Here is a 23,350-nt window from a genome sequence, read left to right as displayed (position 1 = left end):
GATGCTATCGAGGCCTGCGGGAGGGCAGAGAGACACCCCAGCATCCTCATGGACCACGAGGGTGGCCAGTCATGCCTACATCCTCGTGGACCGCGAAGGCAGCTGGGCAGCCCCAGCATCCCCGTGGATCACGAGGGCAGGTGGACATCCTCAGCCTGCCCCTGGGCTGTGGGGATGGGTGAACACCCCCAGCATCCTCACGGATTGCAGGGCTAGCTGGAGATGAGTGATGGAGGCAGGTATATGCCTCAAGCATCTGCATGGACATGAAGGTAGCTGGTGTCCTGCAGCATCTACATGGCCCTGGGGGCAACAGGTCACCCCCAGGATCCTCGTGGACCACAGACGCAACAACTCACCCTGAGGACCTACAAAGACCTGGGGGGGCGAGCAAACACCCTCCAACATCCATATAGGTTACAGGGGCTAGCTGAACACCCCCAGCATCCACGCATGCTGCGGGGCAGCCAGGCACCCCAGCATCCCTGTGCCATTTGGAGACAAGCCATCATCCCCAGCATCCCCATCACCTGGGAGCACAGGGGTGGGGACCAGGGGCAGCCAGACAGGCTGTGTGCCCACACTGCTGGCCCCGAGCCCTGGGGTGGATGAAGGCATGGGGGCAGCTGGGGTGAGCAGTGGGTGGGGGTCTGCAGCCTGTAGGGCACCCACCAGCTCCCGGGACCCCGGTGGGCCAGGCTGGGCCATGGTCCAGGCAGGGAAGGAGAACCATCTCCTATTTAGACAATAGCACGTGCCCCGGGTCCGTCAGCGCCGGGGAATGGGCTGCACGGTCCTTCCCTGTTAGGGTAAAGGCGCCTGGGAGGCTCATGGCTGTAAAAGGAGCAGGACAGAAGGAGACGGCCGGGGGCCAGGAGGGAGGGGGATGGATGCCCTCACTGTTTCATTCCCATCCCTCTGCTCACCCCTGAGCCAGGGCCAGGCGCAAGGCAGGCACGGGGGCCCCAGCGGCAGGGAACAGGGCCGAGGAAGGGCCGGCACCCCATCCCTGCATCCTGCCCACCTCCAAACCATGAGATGCCTGCAGCCCAGGGAGGCTATTCCCAGCTTGCCGGGTGGCTTAAATCCTGGGGGAGCAGTGGGAAGGGAAGGCCAGGGAGGAGGGGCAGCCACGGGATGCAGCTGGCTTTGCTCACGGGGATGTCATGACCGGAGGGAGTTGTTTGACGTTCCAGCTCCCGATGCCTTCCCAGCAGCAGCCTCATCCCAGGGCTTGGTGGGAGCTGGGGCCAGGCCAGTGTGGGGGATGAGGGGCTGCTTCCCAGGCTCCACCAGTCTGGGTCAGCCTGGCCTGGGATGGAGCCTCGAGGAGACTGAACAGGGCTGAACAGGACAGGAGGCACCCCTGCACCGCTGCTTTCTGCAGCTTCCTTGCTTTTCGAAGCCCCTGGGGCTTTAGCTGGCAGAGTGCTTGGGGCCGCGTCCCTGGGATGGGACTCTGGCAGGGTCCCTGGCTCCTGTCCCTCACACCCTGCTTCCCGTGCTGCCGGGTCCTGCATGCAGACGGGGCTTTCCTAAGAGGTTGTGGAAAGTCCAAGGCGTCCGTTCGCTCTCTGCCAGCCGTGGGGCCCCTGCCTGCACACAGCCATCCCGGAAGGCTGTCACAGCAGCTGAGGAAAGGCCACTTAAAACTGTCCTAGAGCGGGGTCAGGAGGGTGCTCTTGGTTAACGCCTCTGAGCTGCTTCCCCTCCTAGCAGCAGTGCCCAAGAGTGCGTTTCCCCTCCCCGGGGCACCCCAACCCTGCACGCCCCTGCTCTGTGGGATGGGGACAAGGGCTCTCCAGGCCCGGGGTGGGGTTTGCATCGCCCTACCTGAAGCACCAGGGCAGGGTGCTGAGCACCGCTGGACATACCACCCCTGGGGGGCCCATCCGCCCCACACCCCCAGTCGGCAGTGCAGCGGGATAGGGTCACAGGAAAGGACGGCTGAACAGTACGGCTGGCACTGTGCTGGCCCAGACCCCTGGGGTCCCCCGTGCTGTTGTGGGCACCCACCTGCCCCCCAGACAAGGGCTGGCATGCCACCCTGCCGGCACTCATGGGGCAGGCAGGGCACGCGTGCGGGGCTCAGGGACGCGCAGGGTGCTCTCGGAGCAGGGCCAGGAGGAGGAAGGATGCTGTCTGTTTTTCCATCTTCTCCCCCCCCACCCCACAAGCCCCCCTTCCTTCCATCCTCCCCCCTGCGCTGGGATGAAACAACCCCATCTGGAAATACCTTCCCTTTTAAAGGCACGCTCCGCCAGGCAGTGTGCACCCTTTGGGAAGCCACTGCATTACACGGCGACTAGGCGGCCGGGAGGGAGTCTGGGGATGGGGGGGCTTGGGGGGGCAGAAGGGATGTGGGGCATCGACCCTCTGCCCACCTGCATGGCTGTGGGGCCCAGACCTTTGCTGGCCCCCCAGGTGGCAGGGAGCAGGCAGGCAGCAGGCAGGAGTGCCTCCCAGAGCCGGAGCAGTTGAAGATGCTGCCCCGACCAAGCCCAAGCCTTTACCATGCCGATGCTGCCACGGGCAAGCACTGGCACCGCTCAGCATCTGGGTTGCAGCCCGGGCAGAGGGCTGGGAGGTGCGGGGCCTGGTAGGGCTGAGCGCTGCTCCTGGTGCTGAGTCACCCGGTGCCCAGTGGCACGGCGGTCCCCTCTGCCAGGGCCTCCAGGGACAGAGGGGCTGGGGCTGTGCCAGCTGATGTCAGCCAAAACAGCCCAGCTTGGGCAGGGCTGGGGGTCACCAGGTGTGCCGGGGAGCCTGGGGAGGAGGGGTGCTGCCCAGGCAAGGGACAACTCCCCGAGGGGTTACCCCAGCACAGCCCCCCTCCCTCAGGGCGTCCTCTTTAGCTGGCCTGGGTTTGTGCATGGCCCCAGGGGTCCCTGCCCCGCCCACCGCCTATCCAGGAGGTGGGAAGCTGTGGTGGGGGTCCTGGGGTCAACTGGGGTATTCCTCATTCTGGGAAGATTTGGGGAGGCGGGCTGGGCTTTCTGCTCCCCAAAGTACTGCTGGGCCAAGGGGGAGGCTGAGGAGACAGGACAGAGCCTGCAGTGCCCCAGGATGACCTGGGGACCTTCTCCTGCTCTTGGGGTGATGGGGACCAGAGAGGGGCTGGCACTGCTCTGGGCAGGGTCCCCATCCAGCCATAGTCTCCACATGCCTGGTGCAAGAAGGGTTAACAGGGTGCCTCCCCGGACTATAAATACCACGTTTGTCCCACGTGTATGAGCTGGGGAGGCTATTTTGGTTGGGTGCCTGCTGCTTTGGGAATGTGCCGGAGCAAGGACCTGGGGGGTGACATCACCATCACCAGGGGCCGCTTGGACCCAGCACCTGCTCGGGGTCACTCAGCAGCACCCCAAAAGTGCCCAGCCCCGGGCCGGTGCTCAGCCCCCCCCCGTATCAGAAAGAGGGGGTTTAGTTGGTGCATCAGCACAAGCACGCTCAGGACAGGGATCCCCCCACATCACCCCCTCCCCAGGGCCCTGCCTTGCCCCTGTCTGTGTGGGGGGGCTGGAGTCTGGCCCCACATGGAGAGCTGAGCCTGGTCAGGGCACCATCAGGGGCATTCTGGCGTGCTCAAGGCCAGTTTGGGAAGCGGGGCCACTGGGGCATGGGGTCTGGCTCAAGGGGGAAGCAAGTGGCGTGAAGGACTGAGTCCCCTTCTTTGCCCCCCCGGCGCCAGCCCAGCTCATCTGTCTGTCTGGGCCCCCCATGGGTGGCACTGCGCCCCGATGGGGGTCTGGGCAGTGCTGGGGGGCTCACCACCAGCCTGCCCCACTTCCCCCCTCACACCCCCAGGGACGGGGCAGTGCACTGGGGGCCAGGGGGGGAGGCTGATACACCGATGGGGTCTGGGGGTGCCCGGGGTCCACGGGCATCATCGTCGTCTGCCCGGGGTTCCACGGCCCGACTGTGCTGGCAGGTGAGGGGTGGTGGGCGGTGGCTGGCGGCCGTAGCCCCCCCGCAGCAGCATCCCCCAGCTGCCCGGCAGCAGGAGGGGCGGGTGATGTCAGCAGGATACAAATAGCGGCGTCGCGGGTCCTCTCCCGACGCCTCGCAGAGCTGCCGGCCGCTCGCCAGCCCTGCTGCCTGCTCCCTGCTCCAGCCTCGCCGCCCCACGCCGCCACCATGAGCCAGTCCTACTCCTCCAGCCAGCGGGTCTCTTCCTACCGCCGCACCTTCGGCGGTGCCTCCCCGGTCTTCTCCCGTGCCTCCTTCGGGGGCAAGGGCAGCAGCGGCAGCTCCGTCACCTCCCGCGTCTACCAGGTGTCCCGCAGCTCGGCCGTCCCCAGCCTGTCCAGCTTCCGTGCCACTCGCGTGACGCCCCTTCGCTCCTACCAAAGTGCTTACCAAGGTGCTGGCGAGCTGCTGGACTTCAGCCTGGCTGATGCCATGAACCAGGAGTTCCTCCAGACCCGCACCAACGAGAAGGTGGAGCTGCAGGAGCTCAATGACCGCTTCGCCAACTACATCGAGAAGGTGCGCTTCTTGGAGCAGCAGAATGCCCTCATGGTGGCCGAGGTGAACCGCCTGCGGGGCAAGGAGCCCACCCGCGTGGCTGAGATGTACGAGGAGGAGCTGCGGGAGCTCCGGCGCCAGGTGGACCTGCTCACCAGCCAGCGGGCCCGTGTCGAGGTCGAGCGTGACAACCTGCTGGACGACCTGCAGAAGCTCAAGCAGAGGTGAGGAGGGGCCCTGGTGTGTCCCTGTGGGCATCCATCCCTGCATCTCCATCCCTAGGGTTGGGTGGTAGCAGAGCTCACCCTGGCAGCCCCTTGAGTGCTCACTGCTGTCCTTGTGCCCTGTGCTCGGAGCCCATTGTGGCCCCGCTCCTCCATCCCCCTCACGCTGTCCCCCAGGGTGGGAGAGCACCCCGGCCATGCCTGTCGCTAGCTGCACCTGCCTGCAGGGCACTTTGGGAGGGAGAAGAGCACCCATGACTTGCTACACCAGTGCTGGGTTCTCCCCAACCCACAGCATGAGGCAGGTTGGGGGGAGCTGGCCCAGCAGCATGAGGCAGGGCAAGGGAAGTGCCTACAGCCCGGGCATCTCAGCAGGGCACTCTGGACGGCCGCTGCCAGCCCTCACCAGGCGCCCAGGCAGCACCCAGCGGGCAGGATGGCTCCGGCAGTAGGGGTGTCCCCTGTGTCCTCCCTTGCAGCGGGGCCGAGGCCGGGCTGCGATGCCATGGGACCCCCAGAGCTGGGAGATCGGAGTGCTCCGCTCCAGGGTCCCCATCCTCACTCACACCGGGGAGGGCTGGCCAGCCCATGGGTGCACTGAGCCCTGCGGGACAGACAGATGGACGGAGCCTGCCACGCAGGCGGAAGCGAGGGGGAGGATGACCCGGGGGGGGTGCTCCACCAGCTCCGGACGCAAAGGAGGGAGGGGAGGAAGAGGCCACACTTCCGCAGGCCAGGGATGCTCCAGGGCTGCTGTGGGTGTCCACGGTGCCCTGGGAGCAGAGGGGACCCCCCAAGGATGCCGTGGGCCTGGCTGGTGCCGGGGAGGGGGCTGGGGCCGGGGGGGAATTGCCACAAGGGCACCCAGGCTGAGTGACCCCCAAGGGACTGACCAGCATGGGGGCACCTGGCAGCAGGGGCGGATGCTCGGGGGAAGCTCCTTTTTCTGATGCTGGTCTGCACATTCCCTCCTGGCCCCTGTGCCCTGGGGATGCCAAGTCCCCATGTCCTGGGGGTGACACAGGCTGCTGCCTCCCCCTGCAACCCCAGCCTCTGCCCCAGATGGCCAGCACTGGGGTCCTGGTGGGGCAGAGCCCCTGATGCTGGGAGGCTGGGGGTGGTGGCGTGGAGGACCCCTCAATGTCAGGGGAGGAACAGGGCTCAGAACAAACGGGTGTCAGGTTCCTGCCACTCGGTGTGCCAGCATCGTCAGGGCATCTCCGCCTTCTTCCCCCTGACCAGCAGCCTGTGGCACTGCCCTTTCCCCTGGCACAGCCGGGCTCCCCAGCCCTGACCTTGGGCTCACACCCCAGCGGTCCCTGCTCCATACCCCCATTGCACAGCACCGCTGAGACCCGTCTGTCCTCCTGCTCTCCCCGGGACGGCACAGCTGGGGGCCATCCCTTGGGCCCCCCGTGTCGGATCCTGCACCCCGTCCCGCCGGCTGCCGGCCACTCTCCCCTATAAGGGCCGGGGCAGCGCGTGTGGCACCGAGCTGACCTCATGCCTTTGTGCTCTCTCTGGCGTTGACTATAATAGGGAATGGGAGGAAGAGCCCCTGGCCCCCCGCCAGCCCTCCCGCCGCCTGCTGGGAATGCAGAACAATCCGCCGTCTTCCCACCAGGCCACGCTGGGCTCAGGGACAGCTTGGGTGGACATCGCTGCTGGGGGCCGGGGCTTCCTCCGGACCCCCCTAACCTCCCCTCTCTGCCTGCAGGCTGCAAGAGGAGATCCAGCTGAAGGAGGAGGCTGAGAATAATCTGGCTGCTTTCAGAGCCGTGAGTACCTGTCCCCCACTGCAAGGCCTGGGACCCCTGCCTTCCCTCCCACTCCCATCTCCCCCCAGCAGCCCAGTCCCAGCACCAGGGCATGGCCCTGGGCACAGCTTTGCACCTTCCAGCCTAGGTGCATTCCCCGCACCCCCCCAACACCGCTACCCTTCACTTCGTGTCCCCCAGGACGTGGACGCGGCCACGCTGGCACGCATCGACCTGGAAAGACGCATCGAGTCCCTGCAGGAGGAGATCGCCTTCCTCAAGAAGGTGCACGAAGAGGTAGGTCGGGGTGGGCCCCTTTCCTGCGGGCACCCGTGGGGCCGGCAGATGGAGGGGGTGCCCTGAGGTGTCGCCTTGTCCCCCCAGGAAATCCGTGAGCTGCAGGCTCAGCTGCAGGAGCAGCACATCCAGGTGGAGATGGACATCTCCAAGCCCGACCTGACGGCTGCGCTGCGGGACATCCGCGCTCAGTACGAGAGCATCGCTGCCAAGAACATTGCCGAAGCCGAGGAGTGGTACAAGTCCAAGGTGCCGGTGGTGGTGGGCTCCGGGCTGGCCCTAACATGGTGGGTCCTGGCTGTCCCGGTGGCCATGCCCGCTGACCCTGGCCTCTCCCCAGGTGTCTGACCTGACGCAGGCGGCCAACAAGAACAACGACGCGCTGCGGCAAGCGAAACAGGAGATGCTGGAGTACCGGCACCAGATCCAGTCCTACACCTGCGAGATCGATGCCCTCAAGGGCACGGTGAGCTGCAGGCAGTGTCGGGGAGACCACCAGCTTCCCTGCAAGGACCTGCTGCGCTGGGGCTGCTCGGGGACCTCTGGGACATCTCTGGGGTGGAGGGCTCTTCCCAGCTCTGCTGAGTTGCTGCCAGATTTGGGCCGCACCTCCCCCAGCGGCAGTCTGGGCCTCTGCGACGTGTTTTGGCAGAACCCCGGCATCAAGGCACAGATTGCAAAAGGTGCCCCAGACCTGGAGGCTCCAGGCAGGCGGGTGCAGGGCTCAGGGTGTCTGGTTGCAGGCTGGGAAGGTGGCTGCAAACAAACAGGGCACAACAGTCCCTCTCTGGCACGGTCACAGTCACAGGAGCCAGTCAGCAGCCACCAGTGTGGCAGTGCTACCCCCAGGCAGCTGTCTGGTGCTCCTGCACCTCTCTTCGCCCTGCTGCCAGGGCAGGATGGCTTTGCTGAGGGGCCTGGGCACCTGGGCAGAGGGTGCTGGGGTTGCCCAGCACTTGCCCAGCTTGCCCCTGCCAGACCCTCCTGCCCAGCGCTGGGCAGACGGAGGGTGACAGCCACCCATCACGGTCCCACATCAGCTGGACCCAGCCCAGGACTGACCACGGCTCTCCCCAGGTCCCTGGCTCTCCCCTAGGACCCCCCCAGTATCCCCACCCCAGGTGAGCCCTGTCCCCTCCGGGTCCCCCCCTTGCTGAGCCCCCCTGTCTCCCCAGAACGACTCACTGATGCGCCAGATGCGGGAGATGGAGGAGCGCTTCGCAGGGGAGGCCGGCGGGTACCAGGACACCATTGCCCGGCTGGAGGAGGAGATCCGACAGCTGAAGGACGAGATGGCCCGGCACCTGCGCGAGTACCAGGACCTGCTCAACGTCAAGATGGCCCTGGACGTGGAGATTGCCACGTATCGCAAGCTGCTGGAGGGCGAGGAGAACCGGTGAGTGGCAGGGGAGCAGGACAAGGTGGGGGGATCAGCAGGGTCAGCTGGTTTTTGGGGGTCCCACCCCATGAGCAGCTGCCCAAGGGCTGGGGCTGGCTGGCTGACACTGAGCTCTCCCCTCTGTGTCCCCACAGGATCAGCATCCCCATGCACCAGACCTTTGCCTCCGCACTCAATTTCCGAGGTGAGCATCGCCTCATGAGGAAGAGAACCTGGGACCAGTCCCCAGGGGTCCCCAGAGTGGGGGCAAATCTCCCTCCTGGGGGGCTGCAGCCAGGCTGGCAGGTTGGGGACCCACGGGTGCCACACTGACCCCCTGGTGTGGGGGCACTCTGTTGGGTGTTGCCATGAGCTGAGGGGGGTGTTAAGCCAGTCCCACTGCTGTGCCCCCGCGCCACATGTCCCTGCGGTCCCATCCCCTGTGTCCTCCCACCCGCAGAGACCAGCCCAGAGCAGCGCGGCTCCGAGGTACACACCAAAAAGACCGTGATGATCAAAACCATCGAAACCCGCGACGGGGAGGTGAGCGCAGGGCGGTACCAGGGGGTAGCGGGGAGGCGGGGGGGGGGGGCCGAGCACGGCACCTGTCCCCGTGCTCGGGGCTCCGGTGCTAGCACGGCATGGCATCTCACGGTGCCTCTCTCCTGGCAGGTGGTGAGCGAGGCGACCCAGCAGCAGCACGAAGTGCTGTAGAGGAGGCTGCTCCTGCAGCCCACTGGCACCTTCCGTCCCTGCCTCCGTCCTGCCGCCAAGCCCCCCTCCTGCCCCCCACCTTGCCCCCCGGCGCTCCCCCGGCACTGCCCGAGGGGTTCCCCCCTGCACAGCTGCCGCCGGACCCCTCGCACCCCCCGGGCTCTCTCCTTTGGCTTTGAAAGGCTCGCTCTGCTTTCGCAGCTTCGCAGCAGCAACGCCAGCGTCAGGATCAGGCCTGGGCCAGGGCGGCGGCAGGAGGGAGGGAGGGGACAGGCAGGAGGGGCTGTGGGGAGCTGATGGTGGCCTGGGCCAGCTCCCTGGAGAGCCGGATGATCCCAGCAGCGGGTTCTGGATCCCCCCTCAGCCCCCTCCCCACACCGGGCATAGGCTCAGGGTTCATCCCATGGGAGCGGGGACCTGTCCCCCTGCACCAGCACCGCTGGCCTCCCCGGAGCTGGCACTTCTCCGGGTGCATGGCGGTGATGCTGGGGATGGGGAGAAGAGGGGTCTGGGCCAACCCCCCCCTTCTCTGCCCGGCTTGGAGCCAGGGTGCTCCCAACCTGCGTCCCCCTCCTGGCCCGGGGGGGCTGGGGCCCTGCGGTCCCCCCAGCCCGAGAGGCAGCCCCGTGGGGCAGAGGAGGGCAGCGCCCACCCCCCCATCACGGGGACCCCCAGCAGCAGGAGGCTGTGCGGGGCCAGGCTCGTGAGCCGAGAGGGTACCCGTAGGTGGACACAGGAGAGAGGAGGAGTGAGTGAGTGGGAGAGAGGGGGGAGAGAAGGAGAGGAGCTGGAGAGAGGCCCGGGGGCCAGGGCAGGCGCCCCCACCCCTCACCCCACTGCATCCCCACCCCACTGCGTCTACGTGACTCTTCAGGCGGCTGAAATAAACAGTGGAGCATCACCCCTTCCTCCCAGTGTATCTCTGGGGCAGGGATGGGATGGGATGGGGTGGTGGGGAGGCAGCACTGGGGGGGCATCACACGGCCCTCCGGGGCTGGGCTGGGGTGGATGAGGGGGCCAGCATCCCCCTGAGCCGTCTCTTCCCTAGGCTGCTGGTCCCCCCCAAAACATGTGTGTCCCTCATCTTACACTGAAGGTGCCCCAGAGCATTTTTCTGCCTGTGGTGGTGGGTTTCCCAGTTGCACTGGGTGGGAGAGCCCTGCTGGGACTGGAGGCAGTGACACCTGAACCCTGAGCAGGTTTGGACGGGCTCTGGGTGACCATCCCCTGTCCCCCCCATACACCCAGGGCCTTACACCATGGCCCAGTGGCTCTCAGCCCCACAGCTGTCCCCTTTCTGCCCTCACCCGGGCCAGTCCTGCCACAGACTCACACCCGCCTGGGACCTCACCAAGCCCCCCCATTGCCACCGACCTGCAAGCAGAGCCCCCCTCATCCCAAATCTACCTCCTCCCCAGTACCCCATGGGCATCAGCCCCACCACCCCACGCCTGCCCCCACCCCACACTCAACCCCTAGCCTCAACCTGGCCCCTACACCCTCTCCTCCCCAACACATGTGCCCCCCTCCCTGTGGTCGGGGTGTGGGGGTCTTGGCTTCGTCTCCTTCGCCCCAGCAATGGGGGATGCAGCAGGGGAACCCAGGGTCGAGCATCCCACAGGAGAGAGAGATTCAGGGTTGCTCTGCCCGGGGAGGCGTTGGAGGGTCCGTCCCCCCAGCAGGCAGCAGAGCCCTGGGAGGGCTTGGCGGGGGGGGGCGTTTTAGGGACAGGGCGGGTGCTGCTGCCAGCAGTGGGGTCTGGGCTGGGGAGTCCCTGATGGAAAGGCCAGCGTGGCGAACCCCAGTTTTGGCTGTGGGGCCGGCCAGGGCTGGGGGGGGGTGTCGGATCTCAAGGGCTGTCTCCAGCAGGTGGCCCTGTGACATCGAGGATGGCCCTGGGGAGGGATGACACCTCCCTCCCTGTCCGGCCCAGGCTGGCTGGGCCAGGGCTCTGCTCCTGGGGCGGGGGGCAAAGGGGGGACAGGCAGGGGACAGGGCAGCCCTTCGCCCGCCGGGCAGCGCAGGCAGGGGAGAGCCCCCCCAAGCCTCTCGCAGGCTTCTTCTCCAGCTCCCGGAGACCCTGGGGCTTGCTCAGCTGCTCTGCGGCCGGGCCGTGGGTCTGGCAGGGCATCCCGCTCTGGCTTACCCCAGCCACCCAAGCTGCAGGGATCCTGGGATCTTCTCGCCAGTGATGCTCCACTGATGCCAGCACCCTTGGGCTGGTGACAACGGGCCGTGCCAAAGCCGGCAGGGCTGGCCTGCAGCTGAGAAGCGGCTTGCCATGTCGCTCGCATCCTGCTCACCCAGATTTACAGCCCCCGGCGAGGGCGGCCAGGGCCAGGCGCCCAGACGTGTGCCATTGCGCCGGGAGCTGGGGAAGCCCTGCCTTGCCCGGGGGTGGCGAGGCAGCGCATGACGCAGGCAGTCCCTGGTCGCTCGCTGCCTGGAGCACAGCATGTGGGAGCTCTCGTGGGGCACCCCAAACCCCAACAGCGAGGTGGTCCTGCTCTAAGCAGGGCTTGAATGGGGGCTGGCCGGGACCCACACTGCCCAGGGCAGTGAGGCAGGGGCTCGGTGAGAGAAATGGGGTTTTGTTGTGCTTGCGGCCTCCTGGCAGGTTGGATTTGGGGTGAGCAGGGATGCAGGGATCCCTCTGTCCGCTGCCTGCTGGGGATGGGGCAAAGGGGCCCCGTGGGGCTGGCTCCTGCCAGGGGTCTCGCGTTGCAGGAAGCATGACGGTGTCCTTTCCCTCCACATGCCACCAGGGTCTCTCTGTCCTGATCCGGTGACGCCGTCAGAGAAGGGGAAGGGGGGGAGGAAGGCTGCGTCCCCCCCTGAGCCTCGCTGCTAATATGGAAAGGTGCTGGCCCCTTTCTATCTTTGCAAGTGGAGCTGGGCTGCAGGGCCCAGGCGGCGGGTGCGGAGAGGGGGAGCCCGGCCAAGGAATGTGACATATCAGAGGCAGCTGCCACTTCAGGAGAGGGGGCAGAGGGAGCGCAGCTCGCCGGGGGCCACGCGGGACGGGACAGGCAAGGGGGGGGACGCCACGGCCCCAGTGGTGGGACAGCTCAGCGAGCAGCCGGCACCCGCAGGACTCGCACCCAGGCCGGCAGAGGAGCAGGTGCCGAGGCGCTGGGCGGGCTCGGGGTCGCAGCGGAACATGGGGTGTGGGTGCTGCGCCGCACCGGGTGCTCGGTGAGTGGTGGCTCGGCAAGCAGCAACCCGAGCCCCCGCCTAAAAATAGCCCCTCACTTGCCCACTGCGCTGCGACCTTCGGGGCTGCAGCCGGCGGGGGGGAGGCACCGAACCGGAGGGCACCTGGACCGGGGGGCTGCCTCTGCCCCGGCACCCCTGGCAGGCACCCAGCACCCTCAGGCTGCAGGCAGGGGGAGAAGAGGGGCACGGTGCTGCTGGCTCGGGGCAGTGGGGGTCGCGGGCAGGGGTAGGGGAGCTGCAGACCATGCACCAAGCACAGGGACGCGGTGGCACGAGTAGGGCCGGTGGGGAGCCCCGGGCGGCCCCACCGAGCCCCGGCATCCCCCCGAAGCGTGCCAAGGTCACGGCGGAGCCGGGGGCACCCGAGGAGGGCCCGGCTCGGCCGGCGGCACCATTTTTTGCGCGGAAGCTGAAGAACGCGGCGATCGGCACCGGCTGCGACATCCGGCTGCGGGTGGTGGCTGTGGGCAACCCCCGGCCCAGCCTCCGCTGGTACCGAAATGAGGAGCTGCTGGCCCCACGCGGGGAGGAGTATGGCACCCTCTGGATCCGGGACAGCAAGAAGGAGGATGCCGGCGTGTACACCTGCATCGCCGAGAACGAGAGGGGAGAGGCCATGACGAGTGCCGTGCTGGCCATCATTGACATGGAAGGTAAGGGCGGCTTGGCCGCTGGCACGGCTGTGCTGGCACAGCCACGGGCGCGAGTTCGCCGAGGGTGGCAGTGGTGCTTTGCAGGCTCCTGTCTCAGTGCGTGCCCGGGGCCAGCCAGGGCTGAGCTTTGCTGTGCCTGCCATGCTGCAGGCTGGGGTGAGCATGTGGCTGCTGTACCTGCTGCGAGGCCAGGCAGGGTGCCAGGGCCGGGCACTGAAGTGTCAGGAGCATGTGATGCCAAGCCTGCTCGGGGCAGGAGGAGAGAGAGAGAAGTGGCGCGGGTGCACGTCACTGGTGGTGCCACCCTCCGCAGCCACCGACACGGTCCCTGGTACCCCCCGGTGCCCCTGCACAAGCCACTCGTGCACCAGCTGCCTGCGGGCAGAGCTGCCCATGGCATCGCCATCACAGCTGTACCAGGCACTGGGACTGCACTGGGAGAACTGGGACCTTCCGGCGGTGGGGCCGGGGGGAGGAGCCTAACACTGCAGGAGGTGGGGCTGTCAAGTGGGTGGAGCCTACGTCCTGCAGTGGGCGGGGCCTGATGGTTAATTAGCAGGGGTGGAGCTAGCTTTTGCCAGCCCCTTAGAGCCATACGGCAGCCCCTCTGCTCATCGCTCCTGGGTGCAGCAGCCAGGCATGCTCCTCTGGTGCACAGGGAGTGTATGGGGGCTGCTGTGGGCCCTTGCATGGGTGGGCCTCATCCTGCACAGGAGCCAGGCAGGTTTGGGCCTCTGCCCCCTCTGCCCCAGGATGGATGCCCCCTCCCTGGGGTGTTGCAGACCTGAATGTTGGGGAACGTGTGGTGCTGGCTGGTGGCACTGCTCTGAGATGTGAGCTGTGCCATCTGCGTGGGCACAGCGAGGGCAGGGAGTGAGGGAGGCGGTGCTGGGCTCTGGGGAAGGAGCTGCACCTGGGGCTTTGTAGCACAGGAGGCATGCTGAAGATGCTGCACCTTGAGGTGGGAACTGGGTGGCGGTGGGGGGGGCAGAAGGAGCCTTCGCGGTGCTGAAGGGGAGCAATGGAGGAAGAGGAGGAGTTGCTTTGTGTGAGCCAGGAGGCTGGTGGAGCAGTGTTTGGAGGATGGAGGAAGGTGTATGTGCTGCTCATGGGCCTGAAGGGAGCGCAGGGGGAGCGGAGAAGTGTGCAGGAGGGGTCCTGCCCTGTGGTGGGTCTGCGCAAGGTCACTGTGCATCACACTTGGGGGACCATGGCACTGTGCAGTCGGACGCGTGGCACTATGTGTGCACAGAGAGTGGGAGACGTGCACGGCCCCACGGGGTGGGAGCAGCCTGTCCCGAGGTGGGGGAGGTCACCCTGTTCTCACACTCTGGTGTACAGCTGCACCTCTCCATGGCACTGCCGGCCCAGGCCCCCCTACCTCTGCCCAACGGCGCAGCACTGCCTGATTTCCCCAGGTGCCCGTTCCCGTTGTGCTGACGCACTTGTCCCTGCTCCCGATTCCCAGCCACTGGCCCTCGCTGCTGCCTTTCTGGAGCAGCTGAGGGAGGGATGGCACAGCCAGGACTGCCTAACGCACGGGGTGAATGTCACCCTGCCCCAGGCGCTCCTCCCGGCTGGCCGTGGGTGCACAAAGCCAGCCCTGGGGCAGAGATGCCTCTGGAGACACACAGGCTCCAGGGCACCGGGCTGGGCAAAGAGCGTGGCAGCCTCCAGTGTGGTTTTTGCCCCTGCTCTGGGGCAGAACAATCTCTGTGGTGTGCTGTGGCAGCGCCCAGGGTGCACCATGTCCTGCCGGGTGCTGGAGAGGGGTGCTGGTGTGGAGGTGATGGGATGTGGTGGAAGTTCCAGCCCTATTGCCTGGCCCCGTTGCAGGGCGCAGACACTCAGCGTGTTGTTCCCCTGAGGCCATTTTCTCCATGCCGGCAGCAGAGTGGTGAGATGGGTCATCGTGTGAAATGGAGGAGCCGTGCCACTGCTCTGCACCCGCCTGCCCTGACACCCTGCCAGGTTGCGTGCTGTGGCTCGCTGGCCTCCAGCATGGAGGCCCCTGCTGCTCAGGGGCTCCCCACACTCCCCGCTGAGACGCAGCTCTCTGAGGACTGTGGAAGTTCCACTGGTGGCTGCACTGTCCCTGTGCTGGGCAGGCGCACCCTGTCCTTGTTCCCTGGGGGGCCCTGTGAGCCGGGTTATCAGCCAGTTATAGCGTAAGGGGGACATGTGCAAGGTGCCCCGGGCAGGATGAGGTCTTTCTCTGGTTTCGGGGTCCTGGCCCCCTGTGTCTGGACGTATTGGGATGCCCTTGCTCCATTTGCCTCTGCTGGGTCACGGTCTCCGGTGGGCACGGAACCTGGTCCTCCACCTTCTTTCCCTGGCATGCGGGCCAGACAGCAGCTCTCTGTGGGGCCAGCATCAGCTCTCCCCAAGGTGGCTCAGGTCACTGCTGGTGGTGTGGGGGGGCTCTGTGCTGCCCAGCTCCATGCTCAGCCCCGGCAGCTCCTCCTGCACCAGCTCAGCATTCCCTCTTGCTTGCACAAGCCTGATTTAGCTCCTCTAATCCCTTGCCCTGAATCTGTCGCTCCACCCCACTAATGATTTTCTCCTGCTCTTCTCCCAGGTCCCCCGTGCGCGTCAGTGCCCGGCATGGGGACCGGGGAGCGCACGTGTGGGGCTGGCTGGGCAGCCAGCTGCAGAGGCTCCCAGGGGCACACCATCCCTGCTGTGTCCCACTGCTCTGCCCCTCTCCTGCTGCAGGTTCGCCCTCATGCTCTGGCTCCTCAGGCGCAGGTGGGGTGCGTTGGCCCCTCTCACAACAGCACCAGGCTGGTCCAGGGGCTTCCCAGGTCCATCCAGACACCCTCCAGACCCTTCCAGCCAGCCCTGGTTCCCACTGTGGCTCCATCGCCCCCAGGCTCACTAAAGCCTCTATCACCTCTCAGCTGCATCTCCTGATTTTTTTCCCTGTAAACCAGATTAAATCACCTCTTAAGAACCCAAGCTAATCTCCTTTTAGAGCCCAGCCCTCCCTCGCCATGCTGGCGCTGCCTGGTCCTCCCTGGCGGGACTGCCTCTTGTTTCAAGGTTGCATGTGTCCGTCTTGGGTTCCCAGCACAGGGTCTTGCTCCACTCGCCTCCACCTGCACTCAGCAATCAAACTGCCTTGGAACTATTCCTCTGCCCAGGGAACAGCCTGCACCCGCCTGGATTTGGGGGCAGGGAAGGGGGCAGGAGCTGCCTGTGCATGGTGGCACTGCACGGCCCCTTTCCATCCAGCCCAGAGTTACAGTGGGACAGCGTGGGCATGCTTTTGCAGCTGGTGGTGCGTGGCGACGGCAATGGCACCCTGGTGGGGATGGCTGCACTGACAGTGTCCCTGGTGGCCCAGCACCCCTGGCCATTTCACTCAGTGCCTAATTTTAGTCCCTTACTTTGCAGCGCAGCGCCCATGATTAATGCCAACTGCCCCTTCCCTCTGGAGCCCCTGCCAGCCCTGCTCAGGGACCGAATGGGACCTAAAGCCTCCCTTTGCCATCTTCTCCCTCCCATGGGTCTCTCTGGGGCTGCCTCAGTCTCCCCTTGCTGTCCCCGGCTCTCGCCCCAGCCCCAGGGCACAGCAGCATGTAGCATCTCAGAGGAGCCTGGGATGTAGCAAGGCTCCAGCCCAGGCTGCCATGCCCCACCATGGGGTGGGCACCATGCCCAGCTGTGCCAGCGTAGGGGCTGCCTCTGCAGAGCTGGGGTGCCACCCCAGGTGCTGGTCTCAGCTGGTGCAGGGACAGGTCCCTGGGGCTGGGCAGCGCAGGGGGGGACAGGGCTGGACCTGGCCCTCAGGATGCCCGCAGCCAGCAGGGCCGGCGGGTGGACCGGCTGTGCCGCCGCCAGTCCCCAAGCACAGCCAGGCGCCCTGGGACTGTGCCCGTTCCCGGGCCCCGGGGGTGGCACCGGGGCCAGCCCATGGGCAGCTGCCGGAGACCCAGGCTTTCAGCTCTGCCCCCAGCCACCTGGGCAGGGGGCTGGCGCGGTGGCCATGTGTGCCAGCTCCCCGTCCCGGGGCACTGCGGACCGGGAGGGCTGCTCCCCGGGGAGCGGAGCGGAGGGCGCAGCTGTCCAGTCAGTCACCTCCACCCCTGCCCTCTTGCCCGCTGCCGGCGGGTTATTTTTGCCGCGGAATGTGCCGTCCCCTTGGATTCTGGCGGGCTGCAGGGCTTGTGTTACAGGCGAGAGGCTGAGACCCAGGCCTGCGGGTAGGTAAATATAGCACCGCCGCTCGGGGCTGTGTGATGGGGCAACGGCCTCTTCCTCCTCCCGGGGCTGCCCGGCGCTCCCTGTGCCCATCCTGCCTCCTGACACCAGGTTGCTGGCTTGTGCCTTGATTCAGTGGCACTGGGAAGGGGCTAGCTGCTTCTGCCCTGCTGCCTGCACTCTTGCCTGCTTCCCCCTCGGCCCTCTGCATGCAGCCCCTCAGCCCCAGGCAGGGGGGATGCCGGGAGCGGGGCTAGCAGGGCAGGGATGAAATGCCTCCCACCATCCCGCTCCATGCCCAGGCACCCGGACCCAAGGTCACGTTGCTGTCCCACATCCCCGTGTCCTCCACCTGCAGCGGGCACCGTGTGCTTGGGCATCCTTCTAGTGGTGGCAAGGGGAGGTGATGCTGCGGAGGGCACCTGGGGTGTCCCTGGCCCTTGGGAGAGGGGTCACAGCAGACTATTGCTCTTCCCCAGAACCAGAAAGCTGCTGCGGTGCTGCCCTGCCCTGTGACGAGGGCCATCCCACTGCGTTTATTTCCCCCTGGGGACAGGGCTGGGGATGGTCCCCACCTCCCCAGGCTCCCAGCACATCCCCATGTCCTTCAGACCCTCCCCAGCAGCTCCAGGAGTCGCAAACACATGAAAGATTCATGCCCAGACCTCCTCCTACCCGAGATGGCTGCACACACCCGCTGCCATCAATTATTCAAGCGCCGAGACAAGGGGGCTGGTGGCCGGGGCCAGGTGGCCGGTGCCCATCTGGTGCTGCAGTGCAGGGGCAGGATCCGTGCAGAGCTGCCAGGGACACCCAGCAAGGTGTGGGGAGCCCAGGCTCTCTGAGCAGCGTAATTAATGCTGCATTTTGAGCAAGTGTTTGCTATCTGCTTCGCTCGGGGCCGGTGCGTGTCCAGCAGGCAAAGCTGAAGCTGGGTGGCAATGGGGCCACCTGCTCTGGCTCTGCCCCTTGTCCATGCCATGGCCGCGCTGGCCCCCATCCCCTGCCCTGTGTCCATGTCCTGCAGTGGAGCAGGGCAGTGCCAGGGCTGCCCCCGGGCTAGAGCATGGCAGAGGGGCTGCGCTGGGTGCAGACTGCCATCACCTCCCACCAGACGCCTTCTGCAGGGACTCTGGCTTTGCCCTTGCGGGGGAATTTGCAGGTGCTGCTGCCTCTGAAAAGGATTTTTGGGCCCCACCGCAGGCGCAGCCCCTCAGAGGTGACCCAGCTGCTCCCAGGGATACGGCATCTCTGGGGCAGCCCACAGCCACTCCTGGGGCTTTTGCTGAGAGATAGCCGAGCAGCAGAGCCACAGTTGCTGGGAAGGGCTGTGTGCCCCGCCAGCCAGGAGCCGTGGCCAACGGGGCAGCAGACATGGCAGTTGGAGGATACCCAAATGACTGCATTTTGGCTGGGCACTTGTGGTCCCTCCCTGGTGCCAGCCCTGGGGCTGTCCCTGCAGGTGCTGTGGTGGCAGCACCCTTGCCCTGGCACCACTGTGTGCCAAGCCCAAGCCTCGGTGCTCCTTCCCAGCATCCCTGACCAGGCTTTTATCCCACTTGATTGTGAAAAAAAAGGCACAGGCTATGCAGGTCTGCAGCAGGACCACAGGCATGCACAGCCTGGGTGAGAGCAACTGGCAGGGAGACCCTGGGTGCAGGGACCCTGGCAGACATGAGCCCCACAGCCCAGCCCTTTACCCATCCCTGGCTCAGGGGTACCCATCTCTGTCCCCACGCAGGTCTGGGGGGGCCCAGCAGAGTCCTCTGGCTCTGACAGGAGATTCCCTTAATGCCAGCTCTGGCATTTGTGGGACTCGCTTGACGTGCAGGGTCTCCACGGAAACCCCGCAGCATCACTCGAATTGTGGGACTGTCAGAAATGTTGTATAAACAGCTCCTTTTGTACTGGGTAATTTGCAAGTTATTATGGAGCCATGAAAAGCCTCACGTTGGGAGTCATGGGCTGGGAGGGGAAGCGGAGAAAAGCTGCTGGAGCTGCCAGGTGTCGTGGGGAGCGTGATGCCTGTGTGCAGCCCCGCATGGGGTGACCGGCTCCCCAGGGGACAGGTGAGCAGCGCAGGGACATGCGCTGGGTGGGGAGGCTTCCAGCAGCGTCCCTACAGATGCTCTGCAGTGGGAGGGGGCAGCGCGGACAGCTGGTGGGCCTGGGACCTTGGCAGCCTCTCCAGGAGCCTGGAAAGGGGGCTGATGGGTGCTGTGGGGCTCAAAGGCTTGGTGAGCTGGCGATGCAGGGCACCGAGAGCTATGGGAGCATGGCAGGCAGGAAAGGCCCCACTGAGGCTGTGGGGCTGGGACTGCCCCTCTGGCTTATCTGCAGCGTCGCCCAGAGAACAGGGACAGGCCAGCAGGGCTGGGGACGCTCAGCTGGGGAAGGCTTGTGCCAGCACCCCGGGAGCACTAATAGGTCTTAATGGCCCTGACCAGCCTCACCAGGGACCCCCACCCACAGCTTCTGCCCACAACCCGGGAGCCTCATTGCAGCTCAGTTCTGGGCACCCAGTCCTGCCCTGAGCTGTGCCGTGGGTCCTCACCCCAAGCACGAGGGGAGGTCTCGTGTGTGTCATGCAACATGGACAGGGACAACGGCCTACCTCCCCCGGTCAAGCCTGCGTCCCCACCAGCCACAAGGCAGTGATGCTAGCCCAGGGCTGACCAGTCCAGCCCTGCCATCCTGCGTGGGTCCTGAGGCACCCGAGGGGTGGGGTGCAAGGTCTGCCTTAGGGCACTGGGTGCCTGGGGCTGGAGGCTGTGTGGTTTGCAAGGGGGGCTCATGCCATGGTGCGTGCTGTGCTGGGCCAGGGCGGTTGCTGTGAAAGACTGTGCCTGTATTAGCTCTTGTTCGTGTGCAGGCAGGTTAGCAGTGCTCGGACCCACACCCATGTCTTGGTAAGCGAACCTTTCTGCATTGCCGATGGCTGGAGGATGTGGGGGACTGAGCGGAGGCTGGCAGAGTGCTGGTGAGCCTGGGTCTTGGCTAGGTCGTGCCATGGCACACCATGCGGCTGTGCTGCTGTGTGCAGGGTTCTGGCAGCTGTGGCCGTGGAGCTGCCCCATTTGGGGGCACTTTGGGGGCAGCGCGTGGAGGGCAGTCGCGTGCAGCGCTGGCATGGTGTCTTGTGTTATTCTTGTCCCCGTCGGGGTGCGTGTGGGAGCCGTGGTGGTGGGCTGTGCCCCACGGTGCTGACCACGGGAGAGAAGAACAGCCCCTGGCCCGGGCGGTGGGGCAGGATGGACCGATGGCAGGGGACAGTGGTACAGCCGCATTGCCGGGCAGGGGGCTCGCACCCCTGGGTGCCGTGGAGCCAAAGCCAGCGGGGGGGAGGACGTGTGCCCGCCCCAGCCGCGCCCCCCCCCGCCCCGCGGCTGCCCTCGCCCCCCCCGCCACCTGTGCCCTGCCCGTCCCCCGCCGCTGTCACTGTGTGCCAGGGCTGGCGGGGAGGCGGAGGCGGAGGCAGGCGGGGGAAGGATGGAGGGAGGAGCACTCCAGTGATGCTTCATGCTCACAGCTCCAGCCCTCCCGAGAGCCCAACCTGGCGAGCCCCTTCCTCTTCCCTCCGCCGTCCCCGGCTGCCGGCGGTGGAGGATGCTCGGAGCATCGCTTGCCCCCCCGGCGTGCTGACAGCGGGGACCCCGCCGGGAGCGGGCTGGCGTCCTGCCGGGCCTGAGCCGGTGTGACCGGGCCAGCGGGGCTCTGCAGAAGCATGAAGAAGATCTGGGTGAAGAAGCGTTTCCAGGTAAGGGCTTCGGCGGGTGCCGGGGGGAGGGGGCAGTGCCGGGAGCGGGAGGGCATCGGGATGGGGATGGGGATGGGGGTGTCCCTCCGGCCCTGCCGCTGCCGCCCGGGGCTTCCCAAGGCTTTGCCCATCACCGGCTCCAGCCCCGCTTGCAGAGCCGCCAGCTGCCTGTCTGTCCTCGCCAGCCCGGCCAGGAGGGGCAGAGGGCAGGTGCTCAGCACCGCCTGTGCCAGCAGCCGGGCTGGGACCCCCGCCGGGGCCTTCCCCCCACGCCACCCTCTCCCCTCTCCGCCCTCCGGAGCTGGGGCAGCAAATGGAGGCTGCTTCATGGCTCCCCCCGGCCCCGCTGCCGGTGGTCACGGAGCTGGAGACGAGGCTTTGCATGCGTCATCCCCTCCGCGTCAGGAGCATGCCTGGCACAGGCAAGGCTCCTCCGCGGGCCCCGCCGCACGCTCCGCCGCCGAGCAAGGAACAAGGACGTCACTTGGCCTCGGCGGAGGGGGGGACGATGGGGGGCATCCTTCCAGGAAGGCCCCCACCCCCCGGCTCCCCTGGGTGCACAAGCCCACCCCGCTGGGCGCTGGGCCCCTGGCCTCCCTGCTGTCACCCTGTCTGGTGGCCCAGCAGGGGCCCAGGAGGGGCTGTCACCCCCCCTGCCCCTTCCCAGGGGTGCAGCATGCTTTGGGGGACACAGGTCCCCGGGGATGCTGGGAGCCAGCCGTGGTGGGGTGTCCCTCTGGGGCAGGGTGGATTGCATTGCCCGGCTGCCCCTTCTGCCCTTGGGGGCAGCAAGGCCAGGGGCTTGCCTGCGTGGTGGGGCAAGGTCCTGCAGCGCTGCCCGAGCACCAAGGGTATCAGGACACCCACAGCAGCTGTCCCTCTGCATCAGGCAAGCCACCCGCTGCCTCCTCACCACACACCATCCCTGCTCCCTGTCTGCCTGTCTCACACCAGTGGCACCAGTGCCGTGTGGTGCTGGGCTCCACGTGCCAGGCTGTGGCAGGCTGCAAGTGCTGTGCTCCATGGTCCCAGGAGCCCCTTTTTCCCCCTGACTCCCCTTGGCTCCGTGGCCGTGGTTAGGGATGGCCAGGGCAGGACCCCAGCCTGGGCAGAGAGGATCTGTGCCTGGCACAGGGGAAGGAGGCAGCACCAGGTCTCACCCTGCTGCCCCATGGGTGCTGATCCCAGCCAGCCTTTCTCCCCACCCTGGGCTGCCTGGGCACAGAGCGGGCTCCTGGGGCTCCCCTACCCCTTTTCCCAGGGTGCAAATGAAATCCCAGGCAGGGAGCACACCCCCCACTCTCCAGCTGGCCCCTTCGCCCAGACCCCAGCCCCGCAGCGAGCCCTGAGCTGCTCCTGCCCCCTTTCCACCTCCTGGTTCGGAGTGACCCTGCATCACCCAGCGCTTGCTCCCTGATGAGCTGCGGGTGGGTGCTGCGCCCGAGGGGGGTCAAGGCTGTGGGGTGCCCCGATCCCGCAGGGACCTGTTGCGAGGCAGAGGGGAGGGGGCTCAGCCACCCCGTAGCTCTGGGCGATGGAGCCCGGCCCAGGCCCGCTGGGTGCAGTCACCATATTTGATGGGGAGCTGATGGCGCCAGTCCCTGGGGAAGCCACAAGAGCACCCGATAATGGCACTCAATTGCATTTTCATTTTTTAATGGGGGAATTATCCGCCGATGGTGCAGTTAATCACTCATCTATCTTTCCCTGGCCTGGAAGACGGGCTGCCAGCCAGAACCAGCACAGTCAGCCGAGGAGGGGAGGTGAAGCCTGGCTCAGCCTGAATACAAATGTGTCTCGTGCAGCCGCTGCCCTCCAGCCAGCACCGCATGCAGGCAGGGGGCTGGTGGGAGCCCCCAAGCGTTGCCCATGAGCAGGGGCTACCGCTGCAGTGGCAGCAGCTTTGGGGCACGCAAAATGAGCCAGCTGCTCTTCCAAGGGCAACTAACTGCTGGCCATGCTTGGCTGGCTGTCCCTGGGGGCTGGCTGTCTGTGACCCTGCTTGGATGCTGTGGGGAGGCAGGACGGGCTGGCAAAGCAAAGGGTTTCAAGAAAGCTGGGTGTCCAGCCCTGGGCTGCACACTGGGGAGATAGCACATGGGGTGTCAGTGTCCTGGGGAGACCCTGTCACCCAGACTGGCTGGGAAGGATGCTCAGTCCTGGCAGCCCAACCCTGCCTGTCTGCACGCCGCATCCCTGCTCCTGCCTGCCTTGGAGATCACCCCATCCCTCTGCTTTCCTGGGCAGCGGTGGCATTGTTGCACACCGGGCCTGGCAGCCAGGTCGCTCTCAGCCGGTCCCTCCCTTGGCAAGCGGGTGCCCGGCCCTGGGCTGCAGCGTAGAGGGCAGCCAAGCTGGCAGGGAGCTCCTGGCGCCTCTGCCCGTGCTCGGGTCCCTCCTGCCTGCCTAGACGGCGCGGGCGAGTGCAGCCCCCACGCCTCCAGCCCCGCACAGACGGGCCGGTCCCATGCCACTTGTGCCAGGCAGCCTCTCTCACAGCTGGCACGGCCTCCACCAGGGATGGGGGATGCTGTCCCCGTGCTGGGCCGGTGCCCATGGTGGTGTCTCGGCCAGCGCCTGGAAGACGCTTTGCTGGCCCCGTCCCCATGCTGGCGTGGTTGGTGGCTTCGAAGGGGCTGCGGAGCATTTGGGCACCTGCCCGGGCAAAGAACTTGCTGCAGGCA

The 23,350-nt window shown here is 66.6% G+C and overlaps 2 protein-coding genes across 6 annotated transcripts in view; both read left to right on the top strand.

Moving 5' to 3' along the window:
• Nucleotides 1-4,053: 4,053 nt before the first annotated feature.
• Nucleotides 4,054-9,738, top strand: DES (desmin). Its single transcript, XM_052793310.1, has 9 exons — nt 4,054-4,691; nt 6,409-6,469; nt 6,650-6,745; nt 6,833-6,994; nt 7,086-7,211; nt 7,921-8,141; nt 8,279-8,328; nt 8,584-8,666; nt 8,796-9,738. The coding sequence occupies exons 1-9, from the start codon at nt 4,138-4,140 to the stop codon at nt 8,835-8,837; spliced, it is 1,395 nt and encodes a 464-aa protein (XP_052649270.1). The 5' UTR covers nt 4,054-4,137; the 3' UTR covers nt 8,838-9,738.
• A 2,133-nt stretch (nt 9,739-11,871) lies between these two features.
• SPEG (striated muscle enriched protein kinase) overlaps nt 11,872-23,350 on the top strand; it is a 40,213-nt gene continuing 28,734 nt past the window's right edge. For 3 of the 5 annotated variants that reach the window (XM_052792383.1, XM_052792382.1, XM_052792380.1), the window contains exon 1: nt 11,872-12,706. In XM_052792383.1, the coding sequence (XP_052648343.1) occupies nt 12,298-12,706 (409 nt within the window). In that variant the 5' untranslated portion in view covers nt 11,872-12,297. Of the gene's footprint in view, nt 12,707-20,388; nt 20,667-23,350 lie in introns of those variants that run through there. The other 2 variants (XM_052792384.1, XM_052792385.1) reach the window with 2 other exon arrangements.

The sequence above is a fragment of the Harpia harpyja genome, chromosome 7 (genome assembly GCF_026419915.1).
Source record: "Harpia harpyja isolate bHarHar1 chromosome 7, bHarHar1 primary haplotype, whole genome shotgun sequence".
Classification (NCBI taxonomy): Eukaryota; Metazoa; Chordata; class Aves; order Accipitriformes; family Accipitridae; genus Harpia; species Harpia harpyja.
The sequence above is the reverse complement of the archived record's forward strand: the minus strand, read 5'-3'. Positions and strand labels throughout refer to the sequence as shown.